The sequence below is a fragment of the Pteronotus mesoamericanus genome, unplaced genomic scaffold (genome assembly GCF_021234165.1).
Source record: "Pteronotus mesoamericanus isolate MK-2021 breed Mesoamerican mustached bat unplaced genomic scaffold, CSHL_Meso_final scaffold_31, whole genome shotgun sequence".
In the NCBI taxonomy this organism is placed as follows: Eukaryota; Metazoa; Chordata; class Mammalia; order Chiroptera; family Mormoopidae; genus Pteronotus; species Pteronotus mesoamericanus.
The window spans coordinates 36,585,047-36,610,623 of NW_026555312.1; the positions used below are offsets into that span (position 1 = coordinate 36,585,047).

General features: G+C 42.4%; 2 protein-coding genes and 2 pseudogenes across 6 annotated transcripts in view; all 4 read left to right on the forward strand.

Annotated features, from left to right (window-relative positions):
• The window catches only part of SNUPN (snurportin 1), a 31,999-nt gene extending 19,704 nt beyond the window's left edge, over nt 1–12,295 (forward strand). For all 5 annotated transcript variants that reach the window (XM_054592044.1, XM_054592043.1, XM_054592045.1 and 2 more), the window contains 3 exons: nt 8,716–8,793; nt 10,250–10,330; nt 11,780–12,295. In XM_054592044.1, the coding sequence (XP_054448019.1) occupies nt 8,716–8,793; nt 10,250–10,330; nt 11,780–12,103 (483 nt within the window). In that variant the 3' untranslated portion in view covers nt 12,104–12,295. The remainder of the gene's footprint in view (nt 1–8,715; nt 8,794–10,249; nt 10,331–11,779) is intronic.
• LOC129085822 (uncharacterized) lies at nt 4,501–4,601 on the forward strand (annotated as a pseudogene).
• Nucleotides 7,847–8,459, forward strand: LOC129085621 (60S ribosomal protein L14-like; annotated as a pseudogene).
• A 9,729-nt stretch (nt 12,296–22,024) lies between the features above and the next one.
• Nucleotides 22,025–25,577, forward strand: part of PTPN9 (protein tyrosine phosphatase non-receptor type 9) — a 92,093-nt gene continuing 88,540 nt past the window's right edge. Inside the window, exon 1 of the mRNA XM_054592047.1 lies at nt 22,025–22,607. Coding sequence (XP_054448022.1) covers nt 22,545–22,607 — 63 coding nt within the window. The 5' untranslated portion in view covers nt 22,025–22,544. The remainder of the gene's footprint in view (nt 22,608–25,577) is intronic.

The window sequence follows — 25,577 nt, forward strand, 5'->3', positions numbered from 1 at the left end:
GCACTTACCCTGGGCTCCAGTGAAGAGACAATATAGCTTGGGGGATGTCAGACATACAGGGAGAAACTGAGTTGTGTAGTTTCAGGGTGAGGGCTGGAGGGACAGCCACCATTGTCCCTATGTTGAGCGCTTCTACCACACAGCCAAATCAGATTCACATTAACCTGGTGAACTCCACTTGCTCCACCCTGATGACTCCCTGGAACCCACTCCACCCAATTCGTATACTGCCAGAGGCTCTTTCAGTGACCTTGGCCCACTTTAGGTTTTCTTTAAAAACTCTGAAAGGTCTGCCAACCCCAGGCTGGTGGCAGCTGGCCTCAGTGTACCCAGTGCCTTTTGCTCGCTGAGTGGCTCCAGGCTCAGCACAGGAAGAAAATTTGAATCTGTATTAACTTGCACATCATTTGCACCACCCTGGTGACTCCCTGAGATGCCACCTCACGTAACTTGTGTACTACCCAAGCCTATTTCAGCAGCCGAGTCTTACCAGCAGCCACAAATAGGTCTTGGGGTGCTCAGAGTCTTTAGCTGAGTGGCCCCAGGCTTAGTACTGGTGGCAGCTGGCCTCATTTCACAGCATGATATCTCCCATGTGTCTCCAGGCACAGCACAGGTAGCTACCAACTATGGGTTGCTTTGTAGCTCCAACTAGGTAGCACTGGGCTGCTCACAAGCAAGGGCTGACCTTGGCCTACACTGGAGCTCTTGCCAAGAGGCCCCAGAACCAACACACCTGGTGGCTGGCTTCAGATGATGACAGAGCACCACACAATTAACTCCCCAAGCAGTACATGCAAAGGGTAGTCTTGGCAGGTATCAGAGCCCCCTGGGGCGATCTCACTCTGTGGGGTCAGCATCCACAGCAGCTCCTATGCTGTGGTCATGGCCATTACTCACAGCCATTCAGCTTGATGGTCAACCCCACCCACTGAAATGCCCAAAGTAATAAAGGCTCAGCTACAACAGGAAGGCACACACAACCCACAGAACAGACACTCCTGAAGCACCCAGCTCAAGTGATCAGGAAAACTATAGTACGGGGTCCCTAGGATACCTACTAGATAAGGCCAGTCTGCCAAGAATGGGAGATATAGCAGGTCTACTTAATATATAGAAACAAACACAGAGAGGCAGCCAAAATGAGGAGACAAAGAAGCATGTCCTAAATGGAAGAACAGGAGAAAAGTGAGAAGCAACTACATGAAATGGAGGAAAACAATCTACGAGATACAGAGTTCAAAACACTGATTAAAAGGATGATCAAGGAACATGGTGAGAACATCAACAAAGAGATAATCATGAAAAAGGACATAGAAATCATAAAAAAAGAACCTGTCAGAAATGAATACAATAACTGAAATGAAGAATACACTAGAAGGAATCAACAGCAGATTAGATGAAGCAGAGGATGAAATCAGCCATTTAGGAGACAAGTAAAAGAAAACACCCAATTGGAACAGCAAAAGTAAAACAATTTTTAAAGTGAGGATTGTTTAAGGGACCTTTGGGACAACCTCAAGCATAGCAACATTTGTATCATGGGAGTATCAGGAGGAGGAGAGAGAGAGAGAGAGAGTGAGAAATTGAAAACTTATTTGAAGATATAACGACTGAACACTTCACCAAGCTGGGCAAATGAAATAAACATCCAAGTTCTAGAAGCACAGAGAGGTCCACACCAAGACACATCATAACTAAAATGGCAAAGGTTAAAGACAGAGAACCCTAGCTGGCGTGGCTCAGTGGATTGAGTGCCAGCCTGTGAACTGAAAGGTTGCCAGTTCAATTCCCAGTCAGGGCACATGCCTGGGTTGCAGGCCAGGTCCCTAGTTGGGTGCGTGAGTGTGGCAATCTATTTATGTTCCTCTCCCTCTCTTTCACCCTCCCTTCCCCTCTCTTTAAAAAATAAATAAAATCTTAAAAAAAAAAGAACAAATATGAATAATAAAATGGCAATACCTATATACCTATTGATAATCACTTTGAATGTACACTGTATTTTGCTGTGTATAATGCACACCCACGTTTTTGTGTGCATTATACATGGCATTATTATACCCTTGGTATATAGTCATTATACCCATGTATAACACGCATCCCTATTTTGCCCCCAAAAATTGGGCAAAAAGTGCGTATTATCCATGGCAAAATATGGTAAATAGATTAAATTTTTAATCAAAAGAAAGGGTAGCTGAAATGGATAATAAAATAAGACCCGTACATATGCTGTCTATGAGAGACCTGTTTCGGATCAAAAGATACACAGACTGAAATAAAGGGATGGGAAAAGATACTTCATGCAAAGGAAAAAGGAAAAAAAATCTGGGGTAGGAATACTTATATCAGACAATAGACTTTAAAACAAAGGCTGTAACAACAGTGTGGGGATTGCAGGGGGAAGGAGGAGAGTGGAGGTGGAACAGGATATTGGGGTGATAAGTGATGTTGGGGAAAAAACACTATAATAAGAGAAAAGAAAATTTCATAATAAAAGGATCAATCCAACAAGAAGATATAACCCTTATAAACACTAATGCACTCCACATAGGAGCACCTAAGTATATAAAGCAAATGTTGATGGACATGCAGGGAGGGATTGACAGAATTGTAGTCACAATATGGGATTTTTAACACTCCATTGCTATCAATGGATAGATCTTCCAGACAGAAAATCAACAAGGAAACTGCAGCCTTAAAAAACACATTACATCAGATTGATTTAACTGATATTATTAGAACACTTCATTCCAAAGCAACAGAATATACATTCTTTTCAAGTGCACATGGAACATTTTTCCAGGATAGACCACATGTTAGGCCACAAAACAGTTCTCAATAAATTTGAGAGGATTTAAATCATATCAGTCATCTTTTCCAACCACAATGGTATGAAACTAGAAATCAAGTACAATTTTTTTTAAAGTGAAAAACATTCAAAAACATGGAGGCTAAATAACATGTTATTAAATGATGAATGTGGCCCTGGCTGGTGTGGCTCAGTGGATTGAGTGCTGGCCTGTGAACTGAAAGGTCACTGGTTTGATTCCCAGTCAGGGCACATGCTTGGGTTGCGGGCCAGGTCCCCAGTTGGGGGCTTGCAGGAAGCAACCAATCTATGTGTCTATTGCACGTTGATGTTTCTCTCCCTTCCCCTGTCTCTAAAATAAGTGAATAAAATCTTTTTTAAAGAAATAATGAATGTGTTAACACATTGTGAATGTGTTAACAATGAGACCAAAGAAGAAATCAAAGTTTTGTGGAAAAAAATGAAAATGAACACACAATAACCCAAAATCTATGGGACATTGTGTAAACACCCCTGAGAGGAAAGTTCATAGCATTACAGGCGTACCTCAAGAAGCAAGAAAAATCTCAATCTAACCATACACCTAAAAGAACTAGAAAAAGAACAACAAACAAAGCCCAGAGTTTTAAGTAGAAGGAAGGAAATAATAAAGACCAGAGCGGGAAAAAATGACATAAAGACTGAAAAAACAATACAAAAGATCAATGAAACCAAGAACGGGTTCTTTGAAAAGATAAACAGAATTGATGAATTTTTTATGAGACTCATCAAGAAATAGAGAGAGGACCCAAATAAGTAAATCAGAAATGAAAAAGAAGTGACAGCTGACACCACCAAAATACAAAGGATTATAAGAAAACATTACAATTATATTCCCACAAATTGGACAATCTGGAAGAAATAGTTACACTTCTAGTAACACATGATCTTCCAAGACTGAATGAGAGAAAAACACTATCTCAACAGACTGATTACTACCAACCAAAATCAATTCAGTAATCAAAAACCTCCCAAGAAATGAAAACACCTAGACTGGATGTCTCATGGGTTAATTTTACTTTACGTTCAAAGAAGAATTAACACCTCTTCTACTCAAACTATTCCAAAAAATTCAGGGGAGGGAAGGCTCCCAAGCTCATTTTATGAGGCCATCATTACCCTGATTCAAAGTTTGACAAAGACATTACAAAAACGATAATTATAAACCAATATCTGTAATGAACATAGGTCAAAAGCCCTCAACAAAATATTGGCAAACTGAATTTGGTAATACATTAAAAATATTTTTTTAATGACCAAGTAGGAGTTACTCCTGGAATGCAAGGTTGCTTCTATATATACAAATCAATTAATGTGATCTACCACATTAACAAAATGGATAAAACTCATATGATCATATCAATAGATGCAGAAATAGCATTTGACAAAATTCAGCACTGTTTTATTATAAAAACTTAGGAAATTGGGAATGAAAGGAACATACCTCAATATAATGAAGGTCATATATAACAAACCCACAGCTAACATCACTTCCAACAGGAAAAATTTAAAAGTACTTAAGGTTAGGAACAGGACAAGGATGTCCATTTTTTACCACTTTTATTCAACATAATACTGGAAGTCCTGGCCACAGCAATGAGACCAGAAAATGAAATAAAAGCATGCAAATTTGAAGGGATGAAGTAAAACTGTTGCTTCCTTCAGCAGATGTACTAAAATTGGAACAGTGCAGAGATTAGCATGGCCTCTGGGCAACGATGACATGCAAATTCATGACACGTTCCATATTTAGGGGGTTAAGAATACCAATTGGCAGTTAAAAAATAGTCATGTGGATGTGGAATACAACATGGGGAATATAGTCAGTAATATTTTAATAACTATGATGTCAGATGGGTACTAGATATATCAGGGTGATCACTTTTTAAGGAGTTGGGAAAACTGGACAGGTGCATGTAAAAAAGAAACTAGACTACTTTCTTAAACTGGATACAAGAATAAACTCAAAATGAATTAAAGACTTACATGTAAGACCTGATACCATAAAGCTTCTAAAAGAAAACCTAGGCAGTAAACTCTCTGACATTAATCTTACTAATATTTTTTCTCATGTATCCCCTTGGACAAGGCAAACAAAATTAAAAATAGAGAAATGGAACTACATCAAACTAAAAAATGTTTGCATGGCAAATGAAACCATCATCAAAACAGAACGACAACCTACTGAATGGGAGAACATATTCATCAATGATACATCCAATAAGGGGTTAATATCCAAAATTTATGAAGAACTCATACAACTTAACACCAAAAATCAAACAATGCAATTAAAAAGTGGGCAGAGGACCTAAAATGACATTTCTTCAGAGGACATACAAATGGCCAATAGATATATGAAAAGATGCACAATGTCTTTAATCATCAGAGAAATACAAATTAAAAAATGAGATATCCATCTCAGGCCTGTCAGAATGGCTGTCATCAATAAATCAACAAACAGGTGTTGGTAAGGATGTGGAGAAAAAGGAACTCTCATGCACCGTTGGTCATATTGCAAATTGGTGCAGCCACTGTGGAAAACAGTATGTGGAGTTTCTTCAAAAAATTAAAAATAGAATTACTTTATTACCCAGCAGTTCTACCTCAATACTTTTTTTTAAATTAATTTTATTTTTTTATTGTTCAAATACATTTGTCTCCATTTTCCCACCACCACTTTCCCCTATCTCCCCCCGCTTCCCCCCCGCCCCCAGCAATCCTTTCCCACTTTGGCTTTGTCCATGGGTCCTTTCTACCTCAATACTTATCTGAAGAAATCCAAAACACTAATTTGAAAAGATAAGTTCATTGCAGCATTATTTACAATAGCCAAGATATAGAAGCAACCCAGCTGCCCATCAGTTGCTGATTGGATGAAGGAGAGGTGACATATTTGGCCATAAAAAGGAAATCTTACCATTTGTAACAGCTTTGGATGGACTTAGAAGGTAATATGCTAAATGAAGTAACATAGGGAAAGAAAAATAATACAAGATTTCACTTACATGTGGAATCTAAAGAACGAAATAAATGATCAAACACAACAGAAACAGACTCATAGACACAGAGAACAAACTGATGGTTGTCAGATTCGAGGGAGTTGGGGAGCTTTTTTAAAAATGTGAAGCAATGAAGTACAAATTGTCAGTTACAAAATAGTCATGGGGATGTAAAGTACAGCATAGGGAATATATTCAGTAATCTTATAATAATTATGTATGGTGTCAGATAAGGTAATAGATTTATTGGGGAATCACTTCATTAATTATATAAATGTCTAAATACTATTGTATGCCAGAAACTAATATAAAATAATGTGGAATTTATTAATATACTGTAATTGAAAAAAAAGAAAAATGAAAATTCTCAGATCTGCTGAATCAGAAACTATGGGTGTGACTTACGTTTTAACAAGCCTGAAGATGATTTTCTTTCTTTTTTTTTTTTTTTAAAGACTTTATTTATTTTTAGAGCGAGAGGAAGGGGGGGAGAAAGAGAGGGAGAGAAAAATCAATGTGTGGTTGCCTCTCGCGCACCCTCTACTGGGGACCTGGCCTGCAACCCAGGCATGTGCCTTGACTGGGAATTGAACCAGCAACAGTGACCCTTTGGTTTGTAGGCCATTGCTCAGTCCACTGAGCCACACCAGCCAGGGCACAAACCTGCAGGTGATTTTCATACAGGCCCAAGTGTGGGAATCATTGGTTATTACCATAGGCTGTTTCTTTTCATAGTTATTCCTCAAAGCTAGGTTTCTTCATTCTGTTCAGTGGTGGGTGGTACTTCAGAACTCTAACATGCACCGCCTTTAACAATAATCACCAGGACTTCAATTGCTAAGCACTTTAAAGGATTATCTCATTGAATTCCTTATAACATCCCTATAAGATAAGTACTTTTATTCCTAACCATATAGATATGGAAGTTGGGAGCCACAGATTTAAGTACCTTGCCCGAGTGCAGAGCCAAACCTCAAACTCAGAAGTCGTAAATTCAGTGCAGAACATATTTTCCTTTAATTCTGTTGAATGAAATTTCCTAATATCATTTATAACATATGAATTTGGTACCTAAAACCACCTGGGTGTTTCTGTTTTGTTTTGCTTTTTTGGTTTTTTTACCCAAAGATATTTTTTCATTGCTTTTAGAGAGAGGGGGAAGGATAGAGAAATATTGATGTGAGAAAGAAACATGGATTGGTTGCCTTCTCATATGCGCCCCGACCAGGGATCGAACCTACAACCTGGGCATATTCCTTGACCAGTAATCGAAACTTTTGGTTTATGGGACAGTGCTCCAACTAACTAAGCCACACTGGCCAGGGCCCACCTGTTTTTATAATATAAAGAAAAGACTAGCTCTGGCTGGTGTGGCTCAGTGAATTTAGTGCCAGCCTGTGAACCAAAAGGTTCAATTCCCAGTCAGGACAGATGCCTGGGTTGCAGACCAGCTCCCCGGTTTGGAGTGTGCAGCAGGCATCTGGTCAATCTATCTCTCGCACATCGATGTTTCCTACCTTCTATTTCTCTCTCCCTTCCCTTCTCTCTAAAAATAAAATCTTTAGGAAAAAGAAATGACTTTTTTAAAAATTATTTTCCAAAAGCTAAATAATGTAAGGGGGAAAAATGACATAAATAAGTACAGAAGGTACATTATCAGTGATTCAGAGAATAGTTTATGAGGATTTACTAGTATACAGTAGTTTCTAATCCTCAGCATTAAAATAAAACAAAAGTCGACCTAATGTGATTTGGAGTTGGAGAGTCCTGGTCCCTTTGTATTTTCTGCGTGTACCTGGGCAAGTGATAATAATGTTTCTGAGCCTCCGACTTCTCACTCATAAAATGGAGATAATGATAACTCTCACAGGGTGATTGAGGATTAATAAGATTACATGTGTAAAGTGTTTACCTTGGAGCCGGACACATAGTAGGTTTTCCATAATAAATGTTGGGTCTACTGCTATTAATAATCCTACTAGAGCTTAAGAAAAGAATATTCAGGCCTTCTTCCTTTTCACCGAACCCTGCCAACATGGTGTCCAGGTGCTTCCTGGAGGCTGGGTGGGTGGCCTACATCTCCTTTGGGCCTCATGCCGGAAAGCTGGTCACAGTTGTAGATGTTATTGATCAGAACATGGCTTTGGTCGTTGGGTCTTACACTCAAATAAGGAGACAGGCTTTGTCTTTGAAATGCATGTAGCTCACTGACTTTGTCCTCGAGTTCCCACAAAGTGCCTGCCAGAAGTATCTCCCAACAAGCCTGGCAGAAGGCAGATATCAGTACAAAATGGGCAGTCATACAATGGGCAAAGAAGATTGAAGCGAGAGAAAAGAAAGCCAAGATGACTGACTTTGATCGTTACAAAGCATGAAGGCAAAGAAAATGAGGAACTGAATAATCAAACCTGAAGTTAGAAAGCTTTAGAAGGCAGCTCTTGTGAAAGCTTCTCCTGAAAAAGCACATGCTGCTAAAGGTGCAGCTGCTGCAAAGGTTCCAGCAAAAAAGGTAACTGTTGCAGCCAGAAGACAGCACCCCAAAAGTTCAGAAGGGTCTGAAAGCTCCAGCCCACAAAGCACCTACTCCAAAGGTGTCTGGCAAGAAAGCATAAGAACATAGGAGGCTATTATAACAGTTATAAAGGTTCTTTTTACATGCTGGAAAAGAAAAAGAAAAAGAAAAAATCTTTAAAGATTTTAAAGTATCTCCCTGACCTTAAGGCAGTGTTTTAAGGAAAATGAGTATAATGAAAGAAGGGCTTAGGTCTTAATAAATCAGGCCACTATTTAGAATTGGGTGTGTTTTTGTTTCTATCATAGTTTGAGATGAACAGTATTTTATCTTTCTCTTTTCCTTCTCTCTGGCAGACTGATTTCCGATTCTACTGGATGCATTCAAAGTTACCAGAAGAAGAAGGACTGGGAGAGAACACCAAGCTCAACCCTGTAAGGCCTGGGGTTAGGGTTGCAGATTTCTTTATGGGATTGGTTTGGATTGGTCTATTATCTAAATATAATCCTTATGAATGAAATTACTTATTTTTGAGACAGTATGACATAATGGGAAGGTTATAGGCTTAACAGTCATCCAGGTCTGGATTCCGGTTTTGGCTTTAGGATAAGTTAAAAACATCACTTGGCCTTAGTTTCTTCATTTGTATAATAGGTTTAAAAACTCCCACTTTACAGGGTTATTCTAAGAACCTAGTGATAAAAATAGGCACCTCCTCCTAGCACATCCTACTTATGGTAGGCTCTCAATAAATAGTTGTTGATGTAAAATGCTAATAACTGCTTTTATTAATGAAGTATTTAGAATTCTGGTACCTTGGTTCACAACTGTGGCATGCATCAGCAGTACCAAGAGGCCTGGTAAAAAAGCTTCTCAGTCTCAGTACCAGAGTTTCTGATTAGAATTTGCATTTCGAACAAGTTCCCCAGTGATGCTGAAACTGCTGGTCCATGAACCACATTTTGATAACCTCCGCTTTTATATCGGAGCTGAGAGTGACCTCATCTAGTCAGTTCCCTTATTTTACAGGTGAGAATACAGGCTCAGCGAGGGACTGCTTTCCCTAAGGTCCCACAGTACAAGATGATGGCCCAAGTGTTTGTTATCTGCTCAGTGATTAAATAGGTGACAGCTGTTTTGAGGGCATTTTATTAGGTAAGCTCTGCAGATTGGTGTTTGCCTGGATTGCTTACAACATTTCTAAAGGCAAATGGATAACAGTTACAGGACAATAAAAGGGGTCAGTATAGTACTTCCACTGATGTATCAATAAGGTCCTGGAAAAATGTGCATTGAGGAAGGAGAGCATGAGAGCTATTCTAAGTGTCCTACATGTATTATCTCATTGTATCCACACAACAACCCTATTAAGTAGATACTTTATTATCCCATTTTACAGATGGAAAAATGGAGGCATGTAGACATGAAATGATTGGCAGAGCTGGGAGTCAAACCTAAGCAATCTGAGTTTGTTGTCCTTATCACTTTCTTATATTGCTTTAGTCTAAAAATCCTGGCTGCTGGGAAAGAAGTTTCACTACTCCTTCATTAGAAGCAACGGTCAGAGGCCTGAGAGGGGAATAACATACAATCCCTAAAGCTAACACAGGACCGTGTGGTTCTTCATCCTGACTGCATGTTAAAACTAAGCGGCGAGCTTACCAAAAAAAATGCCTGGGCCTCTCCAAAACTTCTTCACTCAGAAATGTTTGAGTTCCCCAAATGATTCTCCTGTGTAAAGTAAGGTTGAGAACCGCTGACCTAGTAATCCAGTGGGTAGATGGAGGGGAGGTGGTTTGGAAGGAAGAGACTGGAACTTTTCTTCTTTGATACAGCTTTTCAGTTGCTGGAACAATATTTACTAATTCTTTGTTCTAATTTGCATTCCAGTTTAAATTCGTGGGGCTAAAGAATTTTCCGTGTACCCCTGAGAGCCTATGGAAGGTGCTGTCTATGGATTTTCCTTTTGAGGTAACAAAACCATTGCCTTTATTGTTCTCATGTGATTACATGACACAGGGAAGCATGGTTACACAGAGTCTTAAGATACCTTCTGACTTTGCTGTGCCCAAGCATCAGAAAAGGGTTAAAAGCTAATTGTTGGGAAGAGATGCACTCACTATCACATAAGTCAATGCCTGAGCTGGAAGGGCCCTGCATAGACAACTTATTTCACTCCTTCATTTTATAGATGCAGTAACAGAGATTGGGTCAGGGCTTCCATTCCTAGGTTGTTCTTTGTGTCTGCCTGCTGTAAGCCTGAGAGCCAGGCCATTTGTTTGACTGCCATGGCTGGTTGTAAAGTCTAGAGGGGCTTCTGTGACCACAGGGGTGTGAACTTCTAATCCTTCCTTGGGAGAGCAAACAGTCCCTATGTATGTCGGTGCTTGCAGAGCAGTGACATGGGGTAGATGACCAGCTTGTCCCAGGTTGAGTCCCAGACTTTCCCAGTCTTAGTGTTGAAAGTCTCACATCTCCAGAAGCTCCTCAGTCTTGGGCAGTCTTTTGTCAACCTTAGAAGCTGCAGTTATTCTCTCCAGGATCAGCAAGCAAACTTTCCTTTACCCATCATACCCTTTAAAATTCTTCCCAGGCACCCACAAGTTTTTGCTTGAACTGGATATAATTTTGCAGAAAGGATCACAGCTTCCCACATGAGAAAATGGCAAAGGCTACTACATTGCCATCATTTCTGGAAGACAATTAAGAAGGTGCTAAGAACACCATCTTTATTTGTAGCTCTTATGCTGTAAATAAAGTGATAAGAAATGGTTTTAGAGATGAGTCCATGACTCCTGGAAAAGAAAATTTTGGACTACAGAAGGTCTTCCTGCTGAGAAAAACTGAGTTTCCAAGAACATAGCTCACAAACAGTTTAGGGGGAGGTTTAGGCAGCCAGCAGTGGCTTGGGGAGCATGGCTTCTTGATAGCCAGTTTCTCCTGTGCTCAGTAGTCCAGCATCTCTTAAGGGTCTGTCCAATTCCCCTGCTTTGTTCCCTCTGTGGAACACATACCCGACTATGACCCTCTGGGTGGTGGAAGTGCCTGGGCTTTGGAGAGTGAAGACCTGGGGTCAGTTGAATTTCTGCTTCATACTCACTGTGTGTTTTTAGAGAATCCACCAGAACTTTGAGCCAGCCCCATCTCGAAAATACCCTCATGGTAGGTAAAAGGGTAAAATAGTGGTAGGAAAACACCCTATAAAAAGGAAAGTGCTATTTATGTTTTATTTTCTAAAATTTAGTTTTCTAGGCCATTTCTTCATATAGAGAAATTGTATGTGTGAGAAATGAGAACTCTCTCATTTGGCAGTGAAACAGAAAAAGGATTGGGACCACAAGAGCTGCTCTGTGTATATAGGTTGTCCTGGAAACATGTGGCCCCAGCAGTCATTTTGATTCCTGGTTTCCCTTCTTGTAGGTAGATGGACTTCTCTTCTACCACAGGCAGACGCACTATAGCCCTGGAAGCACTCCTCTGGTGGGCTGGCTGCGCCCATACATGGTGTCAGATATTCTTGGTGTGGCTGTGCCAGCTAGCCCACTGACCACCAAGCCGGAGTATGCTGGGCACCAGCTCCAGCAGATTATAGAGCACAAGAGGAGCCAAAAGGAGGGCATGAAAGAGAAACCCACACACAAGTCCTTTGACAACGGGCACTATGAGCTGGAGCACCTGTCTACCCCTAAACTGAAGAGCAATCCCCACAGCCCACACCAGCCCAGGACCCTCATGGAGAACTAAAGAGGGCAGCCTTTTTTGGGAGTCAAGGGACAGTGCTCAGTCCCAGAAGGAAGGTTGGGGAGGAGGACAGTGACAACCGGTGACTTTATTTTAGAGTGGACTTTCCAAATCTGCTCCACTGGAAACAGCTTAATTCCTGTAAAAAAGTGTATCCTGGATCCACAATGTAAATATATGTGATTCTTAAAAGAACTGGTGATTCTTTATTTTAACAGTTGTACAGGTGAGTGTATCAATCTGGAGGGTTGCTTTTGTGATCTACAAGCCAAACACTTGCCCTGGTTCATGTGGCTCAGTTGGGTATAGTGTCACCCTGTAACCAAAAAGTTGCTGGTTTGATTCCCAGTCAGGGCACATCCCTAGGTTGTGGGTTTGGTTTCTGGTCTGGTTGAGTATGGGAGACAACCAATTGATGTTTCTCTCTCTTTCTCTCTAAAAGCAATTTAAAAAAAAAAAATGTTCTCAGGTGATGATAAAAAGTAAATAAAAATAAAAGCCAAGAACTGGTGACTCTTAAATCTTGAACTCCCAGGCTCCCTAAACCATGGCCTGTTTCACTCTGGTTTTAGCACTTAAGCATTCTGCTTAGTTTCCAGTTGCTACTGTTGCTAACAACGTCATTTTCTAAAAGGTCTTACCAGGAACTGCAGTTCCTAGTAGTTGAATATCTTCTCTCTTCTGAGAAGACAGGTGTGATTTTCTTTGGTTTAGACATTGCCAGAGATAAAATGCAAATGGTGTTCATTTCACTACTTCACCAAAGTTGGAGCACCTTCCAGCAAATAAGCCCTGTGGCTAGGCCTCTGTGATGTAGAGTGGGTTATGGAGATAAAGAGGACCAGTGAGAAAATAAACCCACCAGCATAGAGCGTGAGTGAAGATGGTAAGCTGACTGCTATAGTATAGAAAGGACCATAGAGCCTTGGGGGCTGGGAAGAGCAGAAGGAGATTTCACAGAGGAGGTCAGAGCAGGGCTGAGGCTTAGAGGAGGGACAGAAATGTGCTCTGCAGACAAGGAGATTAGGAGTTCCTCGTAGAGGCAGGAATGTACACAGTTGCACTCCTGCAGGGCAGGGTAGGGCAGGACTTGCTGTGGGACCTGAAGTTGGCTCAGAGTAGCTTAAGCATAATGTAGAATTGGAGGGCTGTGGGAGAGGAAGCTAGAGAGATGGGCCTGATTGTGCTATGCAGAGGTTTTGGATTTTATGTCATGACTGTAAAGGAGCCGTGGAAGAGCTTTGAGGAGACAAGATCCATTCAGACTTATGAAATAGAGTTCTTTGCCAGCTGTTGGAATGAAGGAAGATGGTGTTTGCTCTGTGTTCAGGAAACATGTCTCATTTCCTATTGAGTGTAATTGCCCCCAACTGCTTTCCACCTTACTAGGACTTACTGGACAGAGTAATTCACTATTCCACTCCAGCAGCAGTGGTGTCCTGTGGACTAAATATATTATAGAGAGATCCAGGTCAGATGTGTGACATGCAGTTGTTCCTTTGTGTTGATTAATTCTGGGAACAAATGTTGGCCAAACTTGTGGTTGAATGGAGCATAATTATAGATTCAACACACTAGTTGAAGGACTTGACCTTCCTGCTGGGCTCTTATACTCTATCAAACCAACTCTGTCAAACCCGAGAAGAAGCCCTGACTGGTGTGGTTCAGTAGATTGGGTGCCATCCCGCAAACCAAAAGGTCCCAGGTTCGATTCCCGATCGGGGCACATGCTTGGGTTGCAGGCCAGGTCCCCAGTTGGAGGCATGCAAGGGGTAACTGATCGATGTTCCTCTCCCACTCTTTCTCCCTCCCTTCACCTCTCTCTACAATAAATATTTTTTAAAAAATCTGAGAAGTAGCCTCCTCCCTCACACCCAGTGATGTTCCTGCTGGCTGCAGACTTCAGCATGTCTACATCAATAAGCTCTTTTCCTGAATTCCAGTAGGGTCAATTCTGCAATAGGAACCTCGTGTTCCTCTTGTCAAGAAGCATGTTATTGGCTGCCTAGGTGTTTCATCTATTATCACCTCTCTTCTGAATGCTGTAGCCTGTATTCTCAGCAGTCAGCTGTGTCATTTCAGGAGCAGTGCATGCTAGCTAGCATCAGTGAGACTTGGCTGGGCTCTGCCCAGAAATAACCAGGTCTGGAAGGACTGCTTCCCCCAAAGGACACTCTGAGGAGAGATACGTGAGTCAAAGAATGTATCAGCTGAAATTATCACCAATGCACAACTTGATATTGTTGAATGGTTGCTAGAAGGATGTAGCAGAGGAGTGCCCCTTCTGTTTTTAACTGAAGAGCCAGTATTGTCAATTACTGAATGGAATGTATATCCTGGTCATGTGTCTTTGTGAAATGCCACCTGTTACAAAGATGTTTGTGTTATACAGTAGTGTGATTGGCTATTAGTTTTCAGGCCACTCTTCTGAACAGCTCCCAGCTTCTTTTTTGTGGAATTATTCCTTCCCCAGGCACTATGGTATGGTGGGAGTATAATTTGGGCAAACTCCCTTCCTTAGCCAAGCATCAGGCTCATGACTCAATTTGAGACAATCATATGCTCCTCACCAAGAGTTTGTGTCTTGAGCAGAGGAACAAAGGGAGTGATCAGTAGTAATTCATTTATTTGGCCCACGGAGGGGCTGAGCGTGTTTCTTGTTCTTGCTACAAAACCTATAAACATCCAGTTATTTTTGTCTTATTTAAAGTAGCCAGAGCTGCCTTAGGTGGTGAGGCTCAGTGGATTGAGTGCCAGCCTGAGAACCAAAGGGTCACTGGTTTGATTCCCAGTGTAGGGCACATGCCTGGGCTGCAGGCCAGGACCCCAGCAGGGGACGCACGAAATGCATCCACACATTGATGTTTCTCTCACTCTCTTTCTCCCTCTCTAAAAATAAATCAATAAAAAAATCTTAAGAAAAAAAATTTTTTTAAGTAGCCAGAACTTATTTCCTGATAGCACTGCTCCATATGGCTCTGTTTTGCTTGCCTTGACTGGAGGACTGTTTTGGCATGAGTCGGCAAGGGACTACTACAGTAGTTGAAATCACCTATTTTAGCTCAAGTGCCACTGGAACCCATGCACCTAGAAAAGACCAGGCAAAATAAGAAATCTTTGTTATTTTAATGTTAGCTGAGAAGTCATGCTGGATTCCAATACCTGCATGGAAGAGTTGGTGTCAGACAAATCCAGCTGTATTTGGCAATCATTTATCTCCACAAGTTAACTTCTCACATTTCAACCCACTGAAATATGACTTGAAGTGCTCTCATCACCGGACCAGTTGTCTCCTGTTTTCCTAATCTACGGGACATTTCCCAGGCTTTCTCTTACTTGACTTTACCTGCCTTGTACATGCTGATGCCTTCTCTTAGTGTCGGCCCTGTATATGTATGTATGTATGTGTGTGTGTGTGTGTGTGTGTGTGTGTGTGTATATATATATATATATATATATATATAAAACTACTTGCCAGACATCTCCCAGTCATTTCAAAGTCAGCATGTCTCAAACTTAATTCATTATCTTCCTCCCTTAGTCATACTCTTCCTGGGATCCTTGTCCCTGTTAATAGTGTTTACTCACCTTGGCTAGGAAACTTTCTTGTGATCTGGCCTTAGTATACCTGTCTGGTCTCATAAAATACCTGTCTCTTTTGCAGCCTTCTTTCCATTGATGCTGCTTTACGTTCTGTGCACACATCTGTTTCATACTTCCCAGCACCCCCACCCCACCCCCCACACACTGTCCCTCCTTATTCTGATTGCACTTACCTGGTGACTATACCTATTCACCTTTTAAAAACTCCATTCAACAGATACCTATTTGAAACTTTACCTCTGTAGTCAGAATTAGCCATTCTCATTTTTGTGCCCTCCCCATCCCACTACATGTCTATTAACCAAAGTTAGGGATGATTCACAAGACTACCATTACTAATTGCAAGTTAGGAATAGCCCCCAAGACCATTCTTAGGTTTGATAATTCACCAGAACGATTCACAGAATTTACTGAAAGCCTTTATACACGATAATAGTTTATCATAGCGAAAGGAAACAGATTAAAGTCAGGCAAGACAAATACATGGGGCAGAATCCAGGAAAGTTCCAAATATGGATTTTCTAGTTGTCCTCTCCCGGTGGAGTCATGCACAGCATTAAACTTTCTTGGTAACTGTATGTGACAATAGAGTATTGCCAACCAGGGACCTCACCTGAGCCTTGGTGTCCAACATTTTTATCAGGGCCTTGTCATAGTAGACCTAGTTGCCAGCCCCTCCAGTGCTCTAGCTGATAACGTGTAATTTAAAATCCCTGTTCCTAGTCACATTGCTGGACTTTTGGTATGGCCAAAGACCCCCAGGTAAACAAAGATTACTATTAGGTCATTCCAAGGGCTTTTAGGTTAATTCCCAGGAGACAAGGGCAAAGGCCAACCTTTCTCTGGGCAAGGTTAAATTCTTTACTACACACTATTACGTTGCAAACTTCTTCAGGTCAGGGACCTTATCTTTTTTTCTTTTTTTTAAAATAGTTTTATTTATTTTTAGAGAGGGGAAGGGAGGAAGAGAGAGAGAAACATTGATGTGTGAGAGAAACATCAATCGGTTGCCTCTCGCATGCTCCCAGCTGGGGACCTGGCCTGCAACCCAGCCATGTGCCCTGACCAGGAATCAAACAGGTTTTTCGGTTTGCAGGCTGGGATCTGGTCTTAATTCATCTTTAGATTCTTCATGGCACTTGTATCAATAAATGTTGGTTGAGTTAGTGAAATCATGAGCCGGAATGAGAAGACAGTTTGGAGGAGAGCTTCTTCCCTTCTCCCATGCACAAGAGGGGTGACCCTGAAGAGAGAAGGCTGATTGGAGGTGTGTGGCTGGCTGCTAAACAGGTGATTGGATATGATGGAGACTGCTAATATCAAGAACTATATTTAGTTCTGTGGATGCGATTAAAAGTATAGCCTAAAAACTTTGTACTGTGTACATTGGAGGAGGGAAAGAAACAATTTTCTTAGTTACAGACTTCCTTTCTAACAAGGGGATGAGTAAAAACCCCACAATATATTTATAAAGCAAATGTATCTTTTTTTTAAGCCTTCTGATATGCAGGGCAGGAAAAGCAGACTTCTTGCTTTGGTAAGATGAGGTGGTGCTTGAGTCCTATCCTGACTTGGGATTTTGTGATTATACCCCATCTTTACATCAAAGAAGAACCAATTTTTTTTTAAAGTTTCTTCACCAAGTACTGAGAGATTTGGTTTGGGGTTTTGATTTGGTTGTACTCACCTCCCACCTTCCTGGAGGGTCCACTATCTAGTGAAAAGGCATAGAGGTGGAAAGGACCTGGGAGAGCTGGAAGGCTGGCAGTAGGGAAGGTCAATTAAGAATGGCCTTAGACAGCAAATATGCAGGAAGGGGCAAGTGTACATTTGTTTCTCACATCCATTCCAAGTGATTGTGATTCTTTTGAAAAGTTGAATTCTGTATCTGTTTTCCAGAGGCAGAAAAGTGGCCAGAGGCAGCTTGGGCAATTGAGAGATGAGCCTCACTATTGGCCTAGCCCAGAGGCATTCTCCAGGTCTTGAGGGACTGTGGGATGGGAAGAGGCAAATTTTGAAACCCAGAGATCTTTTCTGTCTAGAACTTGACACAAACCATTAGCATTTGTAGCAAAGTTGCTCCCTCCAGTGGGCTGGCAGTCTTTAAAGGCTTTTAACTCACTCTACTTTTGCCCTTCAGGTTTTCTCTGCAGTCAGACTGGGGAAATAAAAGATGGAATTCTAATCTGTCAGTTCTGCTTCTCATTGGCAACTTTAGCAAGGGAGGAAATTGAAACTGGCTCAAATAAGGCTTTATCTGCTCTGGCCTCCCCATTAACACACACAAGTCAAAGTGAGTGAAAGCAATGTAACCTAATTCAGATGGTACCTCTCTTTTATAGTAAATGTTTTTCACAAGCAACTAAGTATCCAAGGTAATTAAATCTGTTTGTTATTCTTTGGTAAGAATGGCATTTTGTCTGCCAGAAGAGGACAGACCCATTCTTTCAGCAAACACTGAGCACCTCCTACTGTGTACTATATATTGTGCTGGTTCTGAAGAGAGTAGTAAGACATGGTCCCTGCCCTCAAAGAGCTCATGATCCAATGGGAGAGACTACCAAGAACACAAATAATTATAATTCAGAGTGTTGTATAAACTCTAGACACAGGTATCAGGTATAAAATTAACATACTGTAGTGATTAACCTGTGATCTGGGAGTGGTAAGTAGGGGTGCCAGAGGAGAAAATTATGTGAGGAAAGAGGCAGATCATATTTTAATTAAAAAAATAAAAAAAACCAGAATAGCTATGGTAAGGACCAGTCCCTGTAGTAATGGGGCAAAATGTAATCTGTTGCACAATGGGAAAAGATTTTTTACCTTCCTTACAGAGCTCACCTTAAGCCATCCTAGTGATTATAGATGTGGCCTATAAATAAACAAAATTTTCACCCTAAGACATTAGATAACAGTATGACTCAGTATGACCTCTTTACTCTGTATCTGTGTGTCTTTTGGGAAGAATGGCAATAAGAACGTTGGATTTTTTTTAATAGCCAAAGCACGTCTTATAGCACAACACATGCCTCTTTCATAGGCAGTAGATATTTTGGAGCAATACTTTGAGAGGAGCTTTGGATTTTAGAAGTAAAGTTGTTCTGGGGGAAAGGTTATAAAGTTCTAATCACAGCTTTGGAAGTATTTCTATTCTTAGGCAAGGACAGACATAAACAAGGCAGGAGAAAATGGTAAGACAGAGACTTCAGAGTTAAGATGACTGTCTTCATTAATTTAGTCATTCAACACACATTTATGAAGGGCCTGCCTACTAGATACTAGGCTCTAGCCACTGAGGTTCCAGGGGCCAACAGGATAGGTGTGTTTCCTGCCTTGTTGGAGCTTACAGTTTCACAGAAGAGGCAGACACTAGGTTAATGAACAAGTACAGACTGGCTGTGATCAGCTCTCCCGTAAAGGATAAGATGGTACTTGTGAGAGTAACAGGGAGTCTAATTCAGTTTAGGAAGTAGCCACAGAAGATCTTGCTGAGGAAGTGACTTTTGAAGTGAGACCTTAAGGGTGAGTCAGATTTGTCTGATGATGAAGGTAGGAAGAAGGGGGAGGATAAGCATTCTAGACAGAGACCTGAAACATGCTTTAAAAGCAAAATACAAAAATAAAACCCATAACACCCCTCCCTTCAAAGTTCCCTCTTTGTAATTTATTTTCTTTCAGATTTCAGTTGATGTTAATTAAATTTATTGGGGGAAACATTGGTTAATAACGTTATGTTTCAGGTGTACAACTTTATAATACATCTGTATACTCTATTGTGTGCTCACCACCCAAAGTCTAGTCTCCTTCCTTAACTTTGTATTTGACTGCTTTCATCCTCTTCCATCTCCCCCTACCTTCATGTTAATTTACTAACAATATGGTTTTTGTCACCTATACTCCCCAAATCCTACCCTAGCCTGCCTTTAGGGGCGCTGCAGCCAAGCATTGAAAAATGCAAGAAGGTAATGTCTGTACATACGGATCTACCTTATATGTTTTTTTTTTTTTTTGTAAAATAAGGATCATAATTTCAGCTATCTCATACTACGGTGGTGAGAGTAGATGAATGCAAATCATTTAGAACAGTGCAGCACATGGTAAGGACACAATAAATGTGAACTTATTATTTCAGTGTATATGTGTACTATAATTTATTTATTGACTTTCCTATCAATAGCCTATTATACCATATCCATTCTTTTGCTATTACAAACCATTTTGCATCTCTAAGGCTGATTGAGCAGGATGACGGTACCATACTTGATTTCCTTGGTTTGAGCCTACAGTTATAGGCAAGACGTTGTACTCTGATTATCCTAAGATTTACCTCTCAGCAAATTTAGCCAGCTGCCTTGCACTCAAGTTACCCACATCTCTGCTCAGAAACTTCCATTGTCCTGTGAGTTCTGAGAGCTGTTCCCTTACACACCCACACACTCCCCGGCACAGCTGTGCTTCTTAAATAACTGCTGAGTTCTCTCTCCCAGTTCACTCTGCTGAACTTCTCCCTTTATTAATTCTCCTCACCTGATCCTTGCAGTAGGTGTTAGAATGCCTGGGTTAAAGTTTTAGCTCAATACTAATTAATTGTGTGATTCTGGGTAAATCGCTGACCCTTGGTGTACTGAGGTTCACTGGGCAAAACAAATACAGAACTGTAAGTAGTGGATTGAGAGACTCCATCTTCTGTGTCTACTCAGTGGTTTATACTATTCAGGTCGTGCCATTTATTCCTCCAGCCATTTCCTGCTTAGGGAGAAAAACTCTACAGTAATTTCCACATACAAGTGGACCTGTGCACTTCAAGCCTGTGTTGTTCAGGGTCAACTGTATTTAAGTTACTATTTTAAAATTTTTTGGAAAAGGTTATACATCTACATGGAAAACTTACACACACAGTGCTGGTACAACCTAAGATAGTGATTACTCTGAGGAAGGTAGTTACTTGGGGGTAGTGACTAAGTTGGGGGTTTTGGCAAGTCGGAAATGTTCTATTTCTTTTTTTTAAGGGGAGAAAGGGAGGGAAGCATTGTGTCTTGCATGTCCCCAGATGGGGACTTGGCCCACAACCCAGGCATGTGCTCTGACCTGGAATCCAACCAAGGACCCTTCAGTTGGGAGGCTGGTACTCAGCCTACTACTGAACCACATCAGCCAGGGAAGGAATGTTTTACCTCTTGATCTGTGTGCTTGTTACATGACTATGTTGAGTTTATGTAAGTTCATCATGTTAAATTTTCACCTTTTGTGTATATGTACTTCAGTAAAAAGTTACATATGTACCAAAAAAAAGGTTAAAAATGTACAAGAGGACATATAGGAAAAAGTTTCCCTATCGCGTCTGATCCAGACTCCCAGTTCCCCACCTGAGACAACCACTGTTACCTTTCTTTTGTGTCCTCCCAAAGCTTTTGTATATATAAGTTTACAAATGTATGTTCATTTTTTTCTTTATGCATATGACAGCATATTTTACACAGTATTTGAGTCTTGTTATAGCTCAGGGATCATTCCAAATTCTGACATGTGGAAGTAGCCCCGGTGGATAGCCCAGTGCCTGGCAAAGAAATATGCCAGTTAAGTAAGCATTGTCTTCCAGAGGATCGCTTGGGTGTAACACTGAAACTGTAACTCCCGTTAGAGGTTATGAGGTCAATCCAGAGTCAGCATTATTGGCGCCAAGGGTAAAATAATGACCCTGAGTATCAGGGATGTCTTCTCTAAGGGCAGGTACCGAAGTTCCTGTGGCAGTCACGCTGAAATGAGGTGAGGTCAGACGCTGCTTTTAAAGTCCCGGAAGGAGCATTTCCTTCCGAAGATTCTCGGTTGGGTCTCTCCCAAGCTCTCCCGGACTCAGCCCTTAATATTGTTTATTTTTGGTTTGGAATGATGCAGAAACAGCGGAAATCCCTGCTTTCCCTGTGACTCCATACGGGCCTAGGCTGCGTTGTAAGACCCCACTCGCAGTACCACCCTAGGGGAGTCAGAGGCTTGCAGAAATTGCAGTGTTCTCGATGAGGTTTCTAAGTGTGAGGCTGCTGTGGCGGGGTACTAAAGTTAGCTACCTTGGCAGTGAAGTCCGGGATAGGCCGGCACAGAGTCAGCCGGGAGGCGCTGACCCGGCTTTCAGTCTGTCAACCACAAGGACAGGTGCGGCTGCCGCGTCCTTGGCTTGCGGGCGGTGGCGGCGAGTCACCGCGGCGACGTGCCCGGCCACAGCTCATTTCTGAAAGATTGTACTCTCCCCCCGCGGAGCTTCGCCTCACAAAAATGCACACTCCCGCCTTCCTTTTCCTCCTCCCTTTTCCTTCAGCTGGAGCCCTCTCCCTTCCTTCGGCTCCTCTCTGTCGCCCCCTTCCGGACTGCGTCCCTGCTCGGCCGACCCAACTCGCGGCCCGCCCATTAGCGAAGGAGACGCAGTTTCTCAATGGAGCTGCGGGGAGCTCGGGCGGCCGCGAGGTCCTGCTACCTCCCTGTCCCTCGCTTGGCCAGCGTGGCGTCTGAGGAGCTGCGCTGAGGCGGCCGTGGTGGCCTGACAAGCAGCCGGAGGACCCGTCACGCTTGGTGGCAGCGGAGCACCGCAGTCGAGGCCTCTAACGTTCTTCATTTCCTTCTACTGCCTCTCGACGACTCTCGGCTCCAGTCTGCTCTGTTTTCCGGGAAAGGAGTGGGAGTGAGCGAAGGAGCGGAGAAAATACAGAAGGATTTCCTCCCAGAAGACGGCGTCACTCGAAAGCCTTTGGGCGAGGAACGGCGGCTTGGGAGCAGCATGCGCAGGCCGGCCCCAGGCTGCTGAACGGGAGTCGCGCTCCCGGCCGGTCTTGTCGGCGGCGGCGGCGGGATGGAGCCGGCGACCGCGCCCCAGGCCGACATGGCGCCGGAGCTGACCCCGGAGGAGGAGCAGGTAAGCCGCCCGGCGGTGGGCGTGTCGGACCCCAGGGCCTGCGCGCCCGAGCCCGCAGGGGCCTCCGCGGCCTCCGCGCCCCTGCCATCCTTCCCCCAGGCCTCCCGGGCCCCAAGTTTGCGCAACCTCTTACCTCCGGCCTTGCCTTCCTAAACAGTTCTTACTTCCTTTCGTGGGGGTGGGGGGGTAGGGGGGTGGGGGGGGTGTGTGTGTGTGTGTGTGTGTGTGTGTGTCTGTGTGTGTGTGTGTGTGTGTGTGTGTGTGTGTGTCTGTGTGTGTCTGTGTGTTTTACGGCAGGAAAAACCCCAGTTGGGCGTCAGGGCTCCTGCGGGGACCTTTTGCTCTCTTGAGGATGCCCTGGGTTTCCAAACGAGACCCGCGGGCTCCGTGCGGCCTGGGCAGCCTGCGGGCACGTTGTTAAAGCTGCAGGCCTTCCCATGCTCCCGAAGCCCCGGCCTAGACCGCTCTGTGCCGCAGGCCCAGTGCCCGACCCCGTCTCGTTCCGGTCTCCATCTTTCCGGAGCTCTGTACCGCTCTATTGTCCCTTAACGCTTGGGACTGTCAGTTCCCAGAAGGAAGTGGTTTGTGGTGTCATTTTGAGGGCTTTGTTACGGGAAAAGCCAGGCCTTCTAACTCCCTCTCGCACATTTTGACGGAGCAGACAGGGACCACACCTTCTGAGGAAGATGGGCGCCCTACAGGCTTTTCCTGCCTTTCTTGGCACTGCCCATACCCAGCCTTTGAGCCATGAGTTTGATTCCATGTTTTAATAAAAATCTGAATTAAGATGGTCACCCATTTGAAACTCTCCAGCGCTTTTCCAAGAACCACATTTGATAGTACAGTCTCCAGTGTGAAGACAGTCTGGTTTTACCAACTAGTATTGGTTAGTGGGCTTGTTTAAGACCTGATTGTTGAATAGCCCCTTTCTCCTCGTTTGTGGAGATAACATTTTTTCATGTTTGGCCTCAGACCGCAGTCTTTCCTTTTGAGGCTTTGAGATAAAATCAGCACGGGGAAAAAAAAAGAGTGCTGCTGCTCTGTACAAGCCATAGTAACATTCTGGAAACTGAAGTTGAGCGTTAATAAAATGCTAGTCAGGGCCTAGTACAAGCAGGTGGCCAAGGAACCCATCCTGCCAAAATTAGAGAAATACCTTAGTACGGAGGTGTGATGTGTTAGGTTGATTTTAAAGGGGCAGAACTTTTATTCACTTCTTTTTTGGGGGGTTAGTCAGATTTCAAGTTTCTGTGTTTCTGAGTCTTAGTGACATCAGTATTCCACTATGAAAATGGCATTATGTTGTAAATATTAGGAAAGCAAATATTGATAGTATTGAGAAAGTGTGTTTAGTAAAAATCTTTTACATCAAATGAACATGATGGGCATTAATAAGGTGTGGATGGAAACAAAATCAAGGACTTAATGTGGTCTTTTTATAACCATCTCTTTTCCTACAAAATACCAGGTTTTCTACTGGCATTTCAAATGTTGAAACTGTTAAAATTAACTGTTAAAATTTCTTCAAAAGATTTAACTGTTAAAATTTCTTCAAAATATATTGAAACAGCAAATGCACGTTAGTCTTATCAAAGTAGTCGTCATGGGAAATGACACATTTATTCCGTAATGCTAGCCCATTGCTGAAACATTTTAGAATTCAGTTAGAGTTTATTTCAGAGCTGTGGCAGAATCTTTAAAGTATCTTCAATGCTGGAAAAATCTTGTACTTTTGAGAGTCAATTTGATTTTTGGAAATAGCAAAAAAATCTTCTGGAACCCTATTTCAAAAGTAAAATAGGAGATCAACTGAGTTAAGGCAAAATTGAAATGTATTTAGGTCCTTTTTGGAGTGTGGGAAATTGTCTTACAGATGGTTCTGGAGCACATCCCTCCTGAATGGTACTTATTTCCCATACAATACGTGAATCAGAAACCCAGAAGTTCTCTTGGACACTGTTCTCTCTGAGCCCTTTTGTATTATATTGATAGATCATCAGGTTTTCCTGAGTACCTCTTGAATTCTTTGACTTCTTCTACCACCACCTTCGTCGCCCTAGACCCCAAGCTATTGTCATATCCTGACAGAACTTCTGTTTCCTGCTTGACTCATTTGCATTCATTCCCTATCTCTTATTCCTGAAGCCAAAGGCAAACTGCAGGCCTGACTGCATCTTCCCTTCCTACCTTCCACCCAAATAAGCATTAATAAAACCCTTCAGTGGCTTTTTCATTGCTCTTAGGATCATCACAACTCTTGAATGTGTTCTGCAAAGCCTCAGCCATTGAGTGGTCTAGAGCCCTAGCTAATTCTCAAACTTCCTCTTTGCCCCAGGCACACTGGCCTTTTGATCCTACCTCTGGCCTGGTGCTGCAGGGTCTGTGTACAAGCTGCTTTCCCTTTGAAATACTCTCCACTGCCAACTTGCTCTTCATCCTTCAACTCTCAGCTTTCACCTGCTCTAGGCCTTCCTTGACATCCCGTTAGGTTAGATCTCTGTTATTGGCTCTCAGAGTACCATGTACTGTTCTTTACATCACTTATCACAAGTTTACATTCTGTGCAATTGCATTACCAGAAGCTCAGTGAGGATTGGAATTGTGTCTGCTTTTGCTCCCTATCATATGCATATTGCCTAGCATAATGTCTAGTACTTAATGGACATTCAGGAAATACTTGTGGAATGAATGAAAGTAATTCTGTATATGGTTTGCATACAGCCAGTGTCATCTTCTTTTGGAATGGCTTATAAAAATAAGGACGTTGTTCATTTTGATATGTGTTGAAGGTCATCGTTATGATTTTTTAAAGATTTACTTTTAGAGAGAAGGGAAGGGAGAGAGAAAGAGAGAGAAGCATCGATGTGTGGTTGCCTCTCATGCGTCCCTTACTGGGGACCTGGCCTGCAACCAAGGCATGTGTCCTGACTGGGAATCAAACCTCTGACCTCTCGATTTGTAGGCGGGTGC